At 40.1% G+C, this 17,302-nt stretch overlaps 1 protein-coding gene and 1 long non-coding RNA gene across 2 annotated transcripts; both read right to left on the bottom strand.

The window, feature by feature from the left end:
• Nucleotides 1-4,233: 4,233 nt before the first annotated feature.
• Nucleotides 4,234-7,855, bottom strand: LOC143906640 (uncharacterized). Its single transcript, XR_013259589.1, has 4 exons — nt 5,348-7,855; nt 5,164-5,271; nt 4,781-5,051; nt 4,234-4,709 (listed from the first exon to the last, which is right to left on the bottom strand). It is a non-coding gene; the product is annotated as an uncharacterized LOC143906640 (long non-coding RNA).
• An 8,295-nt stretch (nt 7,856-16,150) lies between these two features.
• LOC143906621 (uncharacterized) lies at nt 16,151-16,993 on the bottom strand. Its single transcript, XM_077422817.1, has one exon. The coding sequence runs from the start codon at nt 16,991-16,993 to the stop codon at nt 16,151-16,153; it is 843 nt and encodes a 280-aa protein (XP_077278943.1).
• Nucleotides 16,994-17,302: the final 309 nt, after the last annotated feature.

Genomic DNA, 17,302 nt, shown 5'->3' with positions numbered 1-17,302 from the left:
TTGGTTGTATATTTTCCTCCGTCTGTTATAACAACTATAACGGACGGTTCCAAGTAAAACGGGCATCTCCTTTGGCCACACGTGTCCATGCCGGTCTGCATACGATTTATGTTCAGCACATCCAACGCGTGCTTCAAAGCGGCACCTAGGGTCGTCAAGCCAACGCCCTTGACGAAGGTCTCCACGGCGCTTTTGGCTAGATCCGACATTGCCTTCTTCTTATCGCCGTCGCCGCCACAGCACGTTTTCGCCCATGCCCGGACCATGGTGACCGCGCCTCCTCTACCAGGCGGTTTTTCGCTCCTCGGTCCCGCGCTACCCGCTCCCGTATTCCCCTGATCTCCTCTTCCTTCTTACTCAGCCTTTGTTTTTTCCTTTTCCTCTTCCGTCTCCATTAGTAGGCTCTTCTCTAGCTCGCTTGCTATCTCATCCTCTTCTGATCCTTTTGTTCTTCCATCATCTTCTCCCCTTCTCTCCTTTCTCCTCTTCTTCTCTTCTCCCTCTCTAATTCTTCTTTCCACAGATTTGTCTTCGTCCATTTTAACTTTTAGTCTACTCCCTGCCCTCCTCCTTGCCTCTAATACTCTCCATTTCTCTTCTTCACTTCCCAGCTTCACCAGCATCGTGAGCCATTCTCCTCTCAGCCCTATTACGCTCACTTCCTTCATTTCTACTCTTACCTTCAGTTCCTCCGCGAGCAGTTGTCTCACTTTCTCCCAGTTTGTTCCCTTTCCCATCCATCTGTTCCTCTCTACCCTTCTTATTATGTTTTTCCTCCTTCTCTCATCTTTATTCCTTTCATCGTCGTCGGACCACCATTTCATTTCTTCTTGCCTGCCCCTGTTCCCTGCGCTTCCGTCCCTCTTCCTTTTACCCGCGCCCATTTCTAGCCTGCGTATTTTTCTTTTCAGGTTCTCTATCTCCTCTCTCTGGTCCTTTACTTTCTCTTTTAGTGCTCTCAGTGTTTCCTTTGCTTGATCCCTTATCATTTCCTCCAGCATCTCTCTCTCTACCGTCACCTTCGCTCTGAATTCCATTCCTTCCTTTTGTCCTGTGCTCCCCTTTTCTTTGACCTTATCTGAAATTAAAATTTTCTTAGCCATCTATTTCTCAACCTCTTTTTCCTTCCTCCCCCCCCATTCCTCATCTCTTCTATCGCTTTCATCCATTCCTCCCCCTCTCCCTTTTCACTCATTATCTTCTCCACCACGTCTTGCCAACTCTCTCCCTCCCAATCTTCCCATCTCGAGCATTCTTCCCAGACATGTTCCCACGTCTCCTCCTTCTTCTCACATATCCTGCACTTTTTGTCTTCCTCTTTTCCCCAGTATAGTCCCTCCCTAATCTCGTTGCCCAATCTGAACCTTGCGATTCTGTTCCATCTTGCCTCCTCCCAGCCCTTCTTTAGATATTCCGGTATCCCATCCTTCCTTATTCGTTTATACCACCTGTTGTATTTCGATTCCATAATCTTTCCCATTCTTTCTTGTCTTTGTTTCGCTTTCTCCTTGTGTTCTATTGCCTCCTCCGTCAGTTCCTCCTCCCCTCCCTTTTCTACCCCGATGCCTTCCCAGTATTCCTTTCTCTCCTGCTCCCATCTTCCTATTATCCTTTCCTTCTTCCATTTTTCTTTCATTTCTTCCAAACATTTCTTTGCTATTTTTCCTCCTCTACCTTCTTCCAGTTTTCTTTCGAATTTCCATGCTCTCTTGCTCGCTCTAGCTCCCATTTTTTCCCTTTCTAGTTCGTCCCTGACCATGTACCCTGGGGTCCTCCAGTTTACACCGAGTGTCCATCTGAGGTATCTCTCGTGTATCCCTTCTACCTCCCTCCTTTCCTTCCACCCTCATATTTCAGCCCCGTATCCCATCACCGTCCATATCAGTGTAACATACAGCCAGATCCTTCTTTTACAGTCCTTTTTCCACATCCTTTTACCTATTCCCCACACTTCCCTCATCACCCTTGCTGCCTTCCTTCTTCTCTCTCTGATATGTGCCTCCTGCCTTCCATTCGCCATCAGCGTGTACCCCAGATATTTGAATTCTTTGACCTCTTCTAATTTCTTTCCCTTCCATCTCCAGTCGTATTTCTTCTTCCTCCCTCCTCCTTTTCTAAATCTTATTATCTTCGTCTTCTCCGTACTCAGCGTTAGGCCTTTCCTGTCTAGGTATCCCTCAAGCCTGCTTATCATGGATCTCATGTCCTGTTCCTCCTCTGCTAGTACTGCTATGTCATCTGCGTACATTAGGGTGTATATCTTCTCCCCTTTTACACTCACACCCCCCCATCCGCCCTTCCTCATGTGATCCTCTATGTCTGCAATTAGTAAGTTAAACAGTATCGGGCTTAACGTGCAGCCCTGTCTTAATCCCTTCGCCATCCAGAATGATTCCCCTTTTTCTTCTCCCCTTCTTACATTGCTTTTTGTTTCTCTCAGGACTTCCTCCACCCTATCTATCAGTCCTTGCCTTACTCCTCTCTCTTTCATTGCCTTAATTAGAACTTCCTTATCTACAGAGTCAAACGCCGCTTTGAGATCTACGAATAGAACTGTCATCTTCCCTTTTTCCTTTCCTAGCTGTCTGTTTATCAAATAGTTTAGCGTAAATATCTGGTCCATCGTCCCCATTCCTTTTCTAAATCCTGCTTGGTTATCGGGAATCAAGTCACAGTATATACAGTAGCGCAACTCTCTGTCGGCGCCTTTGATGTTAGTGTTGTCCAAAATGGAGTGCGCATGCGCGAAATAAGTAAGCGCCCACTAGCACCAACTGAACGGCCACGTTCAGGCAGACACAACTGTTAAGTGTCGTCTTATCGACACGCTACGCTGATTCGTTGGATCTAAAAGTATAAGAGCCAATCACGTGCTATTGAGCGGTTTTACGCGCCCAACGTCTTTCTCTGAACTTCTTTCTCAATTGCTCTTCCTTTCTCCGCTCTCACTCCACTTTTACATGAAATTAATCTGAATTTAATAAAAATAATGAAAATAAATATTTATTATGTATCTATTAAAAATAAGGAAAAAAATTCAAAAATGAGAAAAAATAAAATTATATAAATGTGATTGCAGATTGAATAATATAAATGTATTGAGGTAAATTATTAGAAAATATTATGTTATATAACATATATTGAACAACCGAAAAGCAAAATATAATATTTTATACATTATACTTATAAGAAAACAATTATAATTATAAAATATTTAATTTAAAAGATTAAATGAAGTAAACGAATGATTTTTAATTACACATCTAAAATAAAAATAAGATACACTATATTAATGCTTAATTTAAAATGCAATAAATGAAATTTTAATTTTAATACGACGATATGTTTCCGGATAGCATGGAGAATTGAAAAGGAATTTTTTTTAAATTCTTGATTTAAAAAATTCTTAACGTACTTTTTCCGTATATCATTTCTGTCCCAAAACAACTCTTAAGAGTTCAAAAGAAATTCTTTTCTATGTCACCAATTCTGAGTTTTTCTTCAGATACAAAAAAAATCACTTTTCTACTCCATAAAAATTCGTAATATATTCGAAATTATGTTTAGGTAGTATTTTAATAGAGCTCTATCTAAGCGCTATTTCGAATGCATTGCGATTTCTTATAGAATAAAAAAATAATTCCTTTGTATCTGAAGGATAAGAAATGTATATACTAATCCATTTTATGTTCTTTCTGATGCAGAAACTGTTTTCGGACAGATTATGTAAGGATTCTTTCTTATCCGATGTTACAGACAGAATATTAGGATTATAAACACTGAAATTAGGAATATAAATATAGGAAAATAGAAGTATCCATGACTCCTATATTGATTAATGATTATATTACTAAATTGGTATACAGATTTGAAATATTATATCATTAATTGTTATAACAAACAATTCGTATATATAAAGCGACATATTTATCGTACATATACAGACATGCAAAATAAAATTTTATATGCAAAATAATCAACGTATACCTAATATGATACATTATAAAAATATAAAAGTGTCCCGAAAGAGTGGTCGAGTAACGATTTGAAATTCTACAACCATATTGTTACTTCGCAGAAGCAGCGACAATCGTTGTATTTCGGAATTCGAACGCGCTTTCGCGCGTTCCGTTAATGCTTCATCAAATGAGAGTCTATATGTACTTCGATAGATATGCATCAATCAATTGGCAGTAAATGGCTTATATAAAATGTGTCTGGATAGAATAATGGACATATATGTATTATATTATCTCGATGATTTCCATACGCCGGATTGAGCATTGCGTTTATAAATTTATAAAATTTCTCCTAAGAGCCGTTCTGATCATCTGAGTAAGCAAAAGTCCACATACAAAAATCCACATACGAAATTGCAACACCATGGATTTAATAGCACTTTGATATTCTTATTTAAGATAGCAGATACAATGAAAGAATCTATGGATAGATTTGAATATATTCTGTTTAGTCTTAGAAGCTAGTGTCGATAGGTTTCCGTTTAACGATGCTAAACTGATAATAATTTCTGCTCCGGTGTCAGTCTTCAAGGATAATACAACCTGTCTTGTATTTAAATGTAAATCAGGTACACTGAATTTCCTCGATTTCGTCGGCACTGCTATATTTTGCGAATCCATATCCGTAGTTTCATTCTTCTCTGTAGGTACTTACGTATACACGTCGTTATCAATAAAACACGATAATACCTAGAACATTGATATAATTTAGAACTGTTGAAAATATATACGAATATGTTATACATTCTTTGTTGAGTTACCTTATTCCGTATGTTATAAAGTTGATTGAGCCGGGATAAAGAGAAATGTACTTTCGTCGGTCGTCCCATTTCAATGAAAAACTGGCGGTTTTTGCCTAGAATCATTTTAGATTTTATTGTCGTAAAAAAAGGTGAAATACCCGTGTTTGGATGAGGATCTCCATGCTTTGTTTCTATCATATAAATTTTGAAATCCTTCTCGCTCGGTATTGCGTTTAGATTTTGTGCATCGCCGAGCACTAGCTGTTATTGTTATATCGAAACGAGATATCTATAAAAAAATTCCGCAACAATATTAATTAAAATAAAATATTTGATAATATGCCACATTAATATTAAATGACGTATTAATTTTTTGTAAGTAAGATGGTATAATAACGTACTTGTATCTTTTTAGATAAATATGTTGCTGAGAGAATATGTTATCTTTATCCGCAATTTACTAAAAATTCAAACGGTGGAAGTATTATAGTTTCAACTATGAGCCTTCCCTACAAGAAAAAAAAATCATTACTTTTAATATAAATTCTGAATTAAATCATGAAACGCTGTTATATGATAATTTACAAATTGTATTGTATTGTGGAATGCATGCTGGACATTTCAAAATCGACACCACTATCTTTTGTGAAGTCGATATCTGAATTATCTGACGTCTGTTTCAGCCAGAAATTTGCATTTTAATAAGTATTTCAGAAATGTAACCGTTCGTAGACAACGTACAAAATCAAGCAGCAATTTTTTCTAGATATTAGAGTATCACAGAGTTAGTTTCACAAGATAAATAGTTAAACGATATTCTTAATTTAAGCATGACTGATTTTAAGTACAATGATTAGGAATAATTATCCTACCTTCTGAGGTAGGTAACCACTTTATACTCCTAAACTCTTTTCACTTTCATCACAAACGTAGTTATTCAGAGTTTTTCAAACACTTCTAACAGCTCTCAATAGCATTCAGTGGGTAATTGAGCTAATTCTCTCCAAATTTCTGTTCCAATACAGATAGGCATTTACTTAACTGACCATTTAAATTCTGAGAGGGAGCAGAGCAGAACGGAGAAAGGAACCCTGGTAACCATCTCCGATAGAAAACGATAAAAAAATTTCTTATCGTTTTTAATACGGTTAGTGAATCGTTTATTTACGGTACTCTATCAGAAACTCACGTTACAAAATACTTGGGATCCTATCGTAAATGTCTTATCAGCTATACATCAGTTTTTATCGTTTTTAATATGGTTAGTGAATCGTTTATTTACGGTATTCTATCAGAAACTCACGTTACAAAATACTTGGAATCCTATTGTAAATATCTTATCAGCTATATATCAGTTTCTATCGTTTTTAATATAATTAGTGAATCATTTATTTACGGTATTTTATCAGAAACTCACGTTGCAAAATACTTGGGATTCTATCGGAAATTTCTTATTACCTTTATATCGGTCTCAATCAGTTTTTAACATAATTGAAGTTTCGTTTAATCACGATACTCTAAAAGAAATTCTCGATACAATACACATGGGCTTGCATCCAAAATTTCTTATTAGTGGTGCATCGGTTTCTATAATTTTTAATGGTATTAAAGTAGCTATAATTGTCTTTTTAATATGGTTAATAGTGAACCGTTTATTTACGATGCCCTGTCAGAAAAAAATTGGAAAAATTTGAAATTTCTCAGCTATATATCAGTTAGAACATCTTTAGATGTTTGCTACTCTGCATGCCACCGGATTATAACCGTGTAAAAGAAAAATAAACCGTATCAGAGATCTTTCTATGATAAAGAAAGAACTGCATTTTTTTTTTTTTTTTGAAATAATTAAGCTTCCACCTTTGCGACAACAGCACCAGGAAGCCAAGGGCCAAAATTTTCACGGTTATTAGAGAAATAAAAACAACATTTACATTAGAAACGTCTTATTTAAAATTGCACTAAAATACAAATAAAATATTTTATTATTTTAATCTTAATAACAAATCACACACACACACACACACACACACACACACACACACACACACACACGCACACACACACACACACGCACACGCACGCGCACGCGCACGCGCACGCGCACGCGCACGCGCACGCGCACGCGCACGCGCACGCACACGCACACGCACACGCACACGCAAACGCACACGCACACGCACACGCACACGCACACGCACACGCACACGCACACGCACACGCACACGCACACGCACACGCACACGCACACGCACACGCACACGCACACGCACACGCACACGCACACACACACACACACACACACACACATAAAAATACTTCGACGAACTTTGCTTTTGAAGATGATAAGTTGTATGTCGGAAAATCCTGATAAGAAACGATAGATGTGTCGGTTCGGTTAAGTCGTATAAATATCGACGAGATGTCTATCGTTTTAACCTTATAAAAACATATGCAAAGTAGAAGGTTTTCAAACGATTCAATTTATATCATTAATATACGATAGAAAACGAACCGATTTGCTGCCGTACAAAAAATGATAAGTTGTATGTCGGAAAATCCTGATAAGAAACGATAGATGTATCGGTTCGGTTAAATCGTATAAATATCGATGAGATGTCTATCGTTTTAACTTTATACAAACATATACAAAGTAGAAGGTTTTCAAACGATTTAATTTATATCATTAATATACGATAGAAAACGAACCGATTTGCTGCCATAAAGAAGATGATAAGTTGTATGTCAGAAAATCCTGATAAGAAACGATAGATGTATCGGTTCGGTTAAGTCATATAAATATCGATAAGATGTCTATCATTTCATTCTTATATATCCGTATTAATGCATACGGTAAAATTATTACCATAAATAACGATACATATTATATCGTGTATATACGATTGATTCAGATGGGCAATAATTGTACATATAGAAAACGATTCATAACTATAAAATTTGTATAGTTATTTTCTTATTCGGACCTAAAACGATAGAAACCGATTCGATTCGATTAATGTTTTATCTGTCTTCTAAATATGCAACCATAGAACCGATAAGATACGATTAAAAACGATACAGATATAGCCGTTTTTAATCGTTTTCTATCGGATATGGTTACCAGAAGAGCAATTGAGAAAGAAGTTCAGAGAACGACATTCAGATGGTGTTAGTGGGCGCTTACTTATTTCGCGCATGCGCACTCCATTTTAGACAACAAGAAATCAGGAGAGTTGCGCTACTGTATATACTGTGATCAAGTTCTTCATTTCTACCTCATTCCTTATCCTTTCTGCTAATACCGCCGTGTATATCTTATACATTGAGGGCATAATCGTTATCCCTCTGTAGTCTTTTATTTCTTTTCCTTCTCCTTTCTTTACTAAAGGTATTATCTCACCCTCCTTCCACTGTTCAGGCCAGCCTTCTCCCCTCCATACTCGTTTACATATTTCCCAGGCCCACCTCACTATCTCTTCTCCTCCATATTTCCATACTTCATTCGGGATTCCGTCCTTACCTATTGCCTTTCCTGTTTTTAGTTTCTTTATTACATTTCTCACCTCCTCTAACTCTATCTCTTCCTCGTCTTGTCTGTCCCTCCCTCCTTCCCCTTTCACTACCCTGTTCTCCACGCCTCCCATTAGTTCCATGAAGTATTTTTTCCACTCTTCCAGCCCTATGTCTTCGTTTATCCTTTTCCTTCTTTTCCTTACTCTCCCTATCAGTTCCCATACCTTACTTTCCGATCTCGCTTCTCCTATCTCTGTAATCATCCTTTCCTTCTCTTCCTTTTTCTTTCTTTCACATACTTCTCTGTATTTCCTCCTGCTTTCTCTATATCTTTCTACCTCCGCTTTCCCCTTTCTCCACTTTCTTAGTTCTGCCCTCGCTTCTTTCTTTTTCTCCTTGCATTCTTCATCCCACCATCCTCTTCTGTTCTTATTGGCACCCCTGACCTCCCCCTTTTCATTTTCCTTTAGTATTCCTTTTATCTTTGACACCCCTTCCTCTATCTCCTCCTGCAATTTTCTGTTTCCTCCTATCTTTCCTATCTTCTCAACGAAGTGTTTTCTTCCTTCTTCGCTCCATATTCCTCTTCTTCTTATGATTTCTATTTTTTCCCTTCTCTGTGTTCTCTTCGCTCCGCCGCTTATCCATAGTATGAGCGGGTGATGGTCTGATTCTACTCTATCCCCTATTTCTAGTCTTTCTATTTTTTCTCTGCTATCCTCATCACCTATAATATAGTCTATAACTGTTTCACCCTTTCCTCCCGTGTATGTGTATTCTCCTTCTTCGTCTCCCTTCGTGCCACCATTTAAAATCATCAATCCTCTTTCTTCTATGAATTCTAGTAGCATCCTACCATCCTTGTTCACCTTCTTATCTTTAGAATTTCTCCCTTTTCTTTTCTCATTTTCTTCATCTTCCTCTTCCCTTCCTCCCTCCTCTCCCGTTCTCGCATTAAAATCCCCTCCTATTATGGTCCTTACTCCTATTTTTCCCTCCTCTATGCAATCATTCAACCCTTCTAACTTCTTATCAATGTCTTTGTTTACATATATTCCTATTATTTTCCATATTTCCTCCTCTATTTTTAGCTTGACTTCAACCCTGTTTTCCTCTTCTTCCCTCCCTCTACCCTCCTTTATTTCTTCTATCCCTTTTCTTATACCTACTAGCATTTCTCCGGATGCTCTACCTTTCTTATTCCTCCTATTCGCTATTTGTACTCTCCAGCCAAATTCCTTTGATAGTTTCTATTTCATCTTCTCCCATCCTTTCTTATCCATCCATGTCTCCATCATAATAATCACATCCCATTTCTTTACCCCATCCCAAAAGTCTCTATCTTTATTTATTATTCCCGCTACATTCCAGAATACCACCTTCGTTTCTTCCCTCTCCCCTCTTTCTTCCTCCCCTTTCTTTATATCTTCTTCTTCCTCAACTCTGGATTCCTTTTCTGCCGCTCCCCCTCCCTCCTCCCATTTATTTTCCCCATCCTCCTCGCATTCTTTGTTTTCATTCTCTTCGTTGTGACTTATGAAAGTCTTCCCTCTCCTCCAGTCTGCCTTTGCTTTCGTTCCATCTCCATTCCTTGTTGTCCTCCCACATCTTTTGATAACCAATTGTCACTCTTTTTCCTTTCTCTCTCTTCTCTCTTGCTATCTTTCTTATTTTTGTTTGTATTTGTCTTTCCTGTTTGGTGAAATCGTCATCCAGAAAGCTTCCATATTTCCTTCCTAATTCCTTCTTTTTCATCATGATGTCTCTTTTAGTTTCCCAGTTTTTGCATTTCAAGAGTCTCATTTTGTATTCCCCGTTTCCTATTTCTTGTATTTCTTCTATACTTCCTTCCGTACTGTTTAGTTCTTCCATCAATTTTTCGAAATTTTCTTTTCTCTCTTTAACGTTTCTTAACTTCTCCTCCTTTACGATTATGTTATTTTTTCTCCTTCTTCTTTCCGTCATCTCCACACTTTTTTCTATTTCCTTCATTTTTTCTATCAACTCCCTGCCTTCATTCTCCTCTGCGCCCTTCATCTCTAATTTTTCTATTTTCTCCTCCATCGTCTTTACCTTTTCTTCTAGTGCTTTTCTCTGCTTTTCCCATATTTCCTCCCTTCTCTTCCATTCCTCCCTTACTCCCTTTATTTCGTTTTTTATTTCTTTTTTGTCTTTTTTCCTCTCCTCCTCCTGTTCTTCCATTTTCCTCAGTATCTCTTTTAATAGATCCTCTGTCGCCATCTTTCCTTTACCCTCTTCTCCTTTTTTTATCTTCGCTGGCGGTGATCTGTTGGTCCTTCTCGTTTCATTAAATTTGTCGAGAATTTCTTTCTCTGCCGCCCTGGCCGCTTCTTCTTCTAACTCTTTTCTTTTCCTTTTCAAAATGAGATCTTTGACCGATCCTAGGCTGTCCGCCCTTCCTCTTTGTTTAGCAAGCTCCTCCGCCTTTGTAGGCCTGCCTCTTGCTTTCCTCTCCCCTTCGTCTTCCCTCTTCTTTCCTATCCTTCTGTGCTGGTCTATCTCTATTCCTAATTCCTTCTCTGCCTCCATCCGCCGCTTTTCCTTTAGCCTTTCCCTCCTATTGGTTATCTTTCCTATGCCTATGGTTGAAAGCACTTATAGCATTTATCCCCTCTATATCCGCGTTAGTCTATGCCCGCTTTCGACCCCGCCTTTCTGTCAGTCGCCCCTCTATACTGTCTGTATTCTATGCCACCCGGTCACCTCTCACCCGTCCTTTTCCTTACCTTTTCCTCTTAACTGCTTCCTCCCGTTCTTAACCCCTTCGCCTCCGCCCTCTCGCTCCTCCACGCCTCCCTGTTCCGCCGCTCTTGACCTCTCTAACTTTCCCAATCCTTTTTCTACCTCGAAATTGTTCTCTGCCATATGCACACCTGTTGCTATCTACTCACCGGAACCGGAAGTCTCCCCCAAAGTCGGGTTAGTTACACCACTTATAACTCAAGAACGGCTGGACTAAATTTTTATCACAAGTATATGATATAGGGGTAAAATTTTCCGGAATAGCAGAATAACTATTAAAAAAAACGTTTTCACGTAAAAAAAAATTAATTCTAGAAAGATATCCAAATACATAGAAAAAATACATAGAGGGAGGGAGAGAGGGAGAGAGGGGGAGGGAGAGGGGAAGGGGGAGGGGTGAGGGGTGAGAGAGAGAGAAAGAGAGAGAGAGAGAGAGAGAGAGAGAGAGAGAGAGAGAGAGAGAGAGAGAGAGAGAGAGAGAGAAATCGTACATTTATTATTCAGCGCCCTGGGATACAATCCCCTCAGGCGCCCCAAAAGGAGTACAAGAATACATATGATTGTGACATAATAGTATCATAACAACAATACAACACAAGACCCCAGATTGGAATATGGCCTGCGCAAAGAACGTGCGTCCGACACGAAAACAACTAGAGCGGTCCCGTGACTGACTCAATCCCAGACGTCCGCAGGAGATATTTATGAAATTTATCTTTAAAACTACTCTTTGATTGAGCAGCCCGAATATCAGGCGGAAGGTCATTTCATAGCTTGGACGCGCAAGATCTGAAAGATCGCCTGAACAACTCAGTTCTACAGGGGGGGAGAGATAGAAGATCCTCAGCAGCTCTCGTACTCCTACATGTTTCGGCAGACCTAAATGTAAGACAATTGTAGAGGAGATTCGGCTGGTGTGTACGGATAATGTTAATTAATTGACACCCCACAAAATAGCTTCTTCTCATATCCACCTTGAGCCAACGCAATCTGTGATAGAAAGGCGTAATATGTTCATCTCTTTTGACATTGTACACAAATCTTACACAGGCATTCAATGCCCTGTGCAATCTTAAGTTTTGTTCCGCAGTTATATCTGTATATGCTGCACTGCAATAGTCCAGTTGCGGAAAAATCAGCGAAACAATCAATCTTACTTTCAATGCTTCTGGCAACAGGTGCTTGGATATCTTGAGTTGATATAGTTTAGTTTGCATCTTCTTGACAGTGTTAGTAACATTTTTGTCCCACGTTAGAGTGTTGGATATATTCATTCCTAGATACTTTACATCGCTGGAGAACTCCACCGCAACCCCGCTCACCATGATACTCGGGAGACTCTCCAGCTGTATCGAATTTATATATCTTGCCGGCCCAAAGATGATGGCCTGTGTCTTATCAGGATTTAGTAGTAGTCCGTTTCGTTCAGCCCACTGTATGATAGCCTCAACGTCTTCATTTACCTTCTGGATACCGTTGTTTAAGTGTCTCGGCTCACAATGGAAATAAATTTGTAGATCATCCACATAAAAATTACGTTTACAGTGCCGCAAAACTTTCTTTATATCCGAAATGTAGAGAACAAACAATAGCGGTCCAAGAACGGAACCCTGAGGTACTCCAACCTTAACACTTGCCAGAAAAGAAACCGCATCTCCAAACTGATCATGGACTGCCTGCGATCTGTCTGTCAGGTAGGATATAATCCAACAGAGCACAGACTCAGAGAAGCCCATGTCCCTGAGTTTACCTATGAGAATATTACGTTGAACCCTGTCAAATGCCTTAGAGAAGTCAAAGAAGACTGAGATAGTGACCATGCTAGAGTCCGCTGCCTGCCTCACCTCATCCAGCATTCTTATGATGCATGTTTGAGTCGATGAGTTCCTTCTATATGCAAAATGAGAGAGAGAGAGAGAGAGAGAGAGAGAGAGAGAGAGAGAGAGAGAGAGAGATAGTTTTAATATGCCCGAGCAACTGCTAAAGGGCAAAAAGTAAAATACAAAAATCGAAATACAGAACAATAATAATAACAATAATAATAATAATGCCAAGCATACACAGGCACACTCTCAGCCTACATGCAACGCAAACATTCAACAAGAACTTATAACTAGCGCAACTTAAAAACTAATTTAAGACTAAATGTAACGAAGACAAAAATAGAGGGAACATGGCATGGGTTACCCGTAAGCGAAGTGGTCACTCGAATTCAGATGAAAATAAGAATAAACGCAGAAAACCTTTGAATGATGCTAAGGAAGATGCTGATGTAATACTGCTAGGAAGTGAGTGCCAAAAATATATGGCGGAAAGCTGGAATGAATTTCTGTACGTGACAGTTCTATGAGCAGGAATATGGAAAGATGAAGTGAAGGAAGCAGCCAAGCGATCGGACCTTCTAAGAGAAGAATCAGGAAAGGTAAACAGTTCACGTAAATATGTAGGAGAAGACAAATGCAAAATACGATATATCTGGCATCCCAGAAAATATAAGCGTCTATTCCTAACAAAAAGCCAACCTAACTGACGCCTGTAAGGCGTAATATGTTCGTCACGTTTTAAATTAAAAATAAAACGAACACAGCAGTTAATTAGTCGCTGCAATTTAGTATCCAACCCATCGCTCAGGCCATGATACACTAGGCAACAGTAGTCTATGTGGGGCATAATCAGAGTAGAGACAAGTTTAATTCTAAGATTGGTGGAAAGAGAACCCTTGTTAAACTTGAGATTATGCAACACATGATGGACCCTTTGTAAAATCAATGAGATATGTCGCGCCCAAGAGAGATCGGAAGTAAACATAACCCCAAGATTTCTCACCTCATGCACAAATGGAAGAGGCGTATTGTTAACAAGGATAGGTGGTAAATTACTAAGATTAATTGCATTGACATACGCTTGACTTCTAAATATAATGACTTTGGATTTAGCCGGGTTGAGTTTAAGTCCATTCTTTTTAGCATAGTTAAAAAGAGCTTGGGCATCCTTAGAAATTAATTCTAGAGCACTGAGAATATCAGCAGGTGAGCAAAGGCGATAGATTTGTATATCATCTGCAAAAATCATATGAAATGCATAACGCAAAACTTTGTATATGTCGTTGATGAACAAAGAAAAAAGCAGAGGACCAAGAACGGAGCCTTGAGGGACCCCAGACGAAGTAAATAACCATTCAGAGAGATTACCCGCATCGTCAATAACAGCTTGAGAACGGCCAGTTAAGTAGGAGAAAATCCAGTTAAGAACAGCATCGAAAAAGCCAATCTCTTTAAGTTTAACAAGCAATAGAAGATGGGGAACCATGTCAAATGCTTTACTGAAATCAAACAGTATCATGATGGTTATGAATCCATCATCAATCCCCCGCTTGATATCATTACAAACGCGCAAAAGTACCGACTGAGTGTTAAACCCTGAGCGGTATGCAGACTGTCTTGGATTGAGTATGTCATGTTTATTAAGGTAGTCTAATATTTGCATAGCAACAATCTTCTCCATTAGTTTAGACAGTTCGGGTAGATTCGCAATGGGTCTTGTGTCTGACGGGGATAGTGGTGTACAAACCTTAGAAAGCGGACGTATATATGCCTTCTTCCACTCGGACGGAAACAACGAAGTATCAAGCGAGCGATTAAATATGGACACAAGCAAGGACGAAACAACCGGCCATGCTACACGCAGTATATACAGTGGAATGCCATCTGACCCAGAAGCATACGAGTGAAGAGGTCTCTCAAACATAAGTTTAAGGACTTCACAAGGTGAGATAGACGAGAAAACAAATTCAGGACGATCAGAAGGACGAGAGATCGAAGCAATGGCTGAGATAAAGTTAAAATGAGTGCAAACAGGCTGAACATTTGTAACAGACACGTAGTATGAGCCCAACTGGCCGGGCGAGAAGAAATGTAGAGGAGAAGTGAGAGTCGGTTTTGCAAGTCCCAGCCGAGCAAGCTCCCTCCAAAGTTTAGCAGGGTCTGTAATGCCAATGAGAGAACTGTAGTAAAATTTACTCTTAGCACGCCTAATGTCTATATTAAGTTGGTTACGGAAAAGTCTATATGTGGCATAGCCTAAGAGACTATTGGCACGTTTAGCTCGCCTATACAACCGATCACGAATTTGTAACCGAGCAGTCAATTCCGGAGTGAGCCAAAGTACAGGGGGCCTCTTAATTGATAGGACGCGAGCGGGGGCAAAGATATCAAGAGCTCCCAACAAGTTGCTGGACAGAACTCCACACATTCCATCCACATCAGCATCCCCAGACAACCCGTCCAATTGAGCCCGTACCGTGCCGGCGATAGAACGAAGATGATCACAGAACTCAGAGCCATCAATGCCCCTGTAATTCCTCCAAGAGATAGAACGCTCGAGTCTCAGCTTACAATCAAGTGACACTGACAGCTCTAACAGATCATGACCAGCAATGAAGGGACTTGAAGATTTAATATATGATATGATTTTTTCAACATCATCTACCACCAACACATCAATCCAGGTATCAGAGGTAGCAGTATGATGGGTAGGCTCAGAAATGACAATATGTAACGATAGGCTAGACATGAGTTCACGCAAGTAATCTGCCTCAAAGTTAGTCGACATTAGATTACAATTCAAATCACTACCAATAATGATGTTTTTATAGAGATGGGAGAATCGATTTAGAGACTCGACAAAATCGTTCAAAAGAAGACCCTTGGGTCTTTTGTAAATAGATGCAAATAACACCGATACACCATCTGGTTGACGAACTTCTAAGAGAAAATATTCTGGTGAATTTTCACAGACATTATTAGAGGTGACCAAAATCTTAGCTTGAAGTGATTTATGTACATAACACGCCACCCCACCGCCCATCCGTCCCACTCGATCATGCCGTATCAAAAAGTAGTCACCCAAAGCCACCGCCGCATCGGAGATGCTCTCATTGAGCCACGTTTCGGAGACCGAAATGACATGATAAAAACGAGTAGCAAAATGCAGTCTAATATAATCTATGTGTCCACGCAGGGAATTGGCGTTGAACTGAGCCACACGAAAACAAGAAGACTCAGAAATCAAGCCACGCCGAACGACGGAAGGCAATGAGTGTCCAGAATGAGCATGTCAAACGAGCTTATTGAGATCAGCAACCGAGTTAATCGAAATAGCAGGCTTACCGTCAGAGTGCCTGACGTGAACACGACCCCCTCTCACCCAGACATACGCGTAAGACTTTTCTTTAGCCACACGCTTTGCTTGCTGCAGTAGTTCATAGGTGTCCTTGGGGAGCAGCTCGTTCACATGCACACTCTGACCCGAGTCATTGCCACATATGTCTCTCTGCACGAGTGCACGCAGAGCGCGCTTTTTAGACATTACCGCATCACGAACAGCGCTCGAGGCTAACGTGATGATGTAAGAGTTCGTAGGCGAAATCGGTAAGGGACGGTCACGAGCGGCCGCCGGCAGAGGCTTACGAGCGACAGGCCTAACACCGAGAATGTGACACGTCAGCTCGGGGATCTCGAAGGTAGTAAACACGTTGCGAACGCATTCTAAAGGGGTAACAGGCATTGTGGCAGGCACTCCCGATATAATTAATTCATTCCCGAACTGAACATGCGTGACAGAATGAGAATCCGCACCACCCGTCCTAAGCGCACGAATCTCATCCACAAGAGCATCACACCGTTGCTCCAATTCGACAATGCGCTGGCTATTACGTTCGACACAACTAGCGACACAATTTAATTTATCAAGCTTATCATTAAGTATAGTATTCGTTCGCCGCTGCTCTTCTACAAAAGCAGAGAATCTCGCATTCGATTCGCTCAATTGCTCACTCAGTCTTGCATTCGACTCACTCAGCTGCTCGGTCAGTCGAAGCAAAAGATTATTAGTCGTATTGTCACACTGCGACTGCGACAGAGACTGCGACAGAGCGCCCACGCTTACTGGAGTCGCCATGGTAAAATTAAATGAGTGATCAGTATTGTCAGGTGTGACAGGTAAAGTAGAAGCAAGCAACGACTTGCAACAAGCGTCGGCGTACCTGGTGACAGCGTAAGGTTTGACACAGCCAGGATGAAACACTCTCTTACATGTACATTCAATCAAATTAGTCGCAATTGTCTTTCCGCATTTGGAGCACGAACGCTGCATTACCGTCACACAAATAGGCAATGAAAACGAAAAACTCACGCCAGAGAAGGTGTGTGAGTACACTGAGTATGAGACAGCTCAAGTTACACGACGCGACTAAGTAGTTGATTAACA

Source organism: Temnothorax americanus, unplaced genomic scaffold (assembly GCF_048541705.1).
Source record: "Temnothorax americanus isolate GAGA-0224 unplaced genomic scaffold, ASM4854170v1 Scaffold74, whole genome shotgun sequence".
NCBI classification, from domain to species: Eukaryota; Metazoa; Arthropoda; class Insecta; order Hymenoptera; family Formicidae; genus Temnothorax; species Temnothorax americanus.
Note: the sequence above shows the minus strand (reverse complement) of the source record. Positions and strands in the feature narration are given on the sequence as shown.

Excerpts from the sequence above, each read along its gene's own strand:
- LOC143906621 (XM_077422817.1), bottom strand. The coding sequence starts at position 16,993 with ATGGCGACTCCAGTAAGCGTGGGCGCTCTGTCGCAGTCTCTGTCGCAG.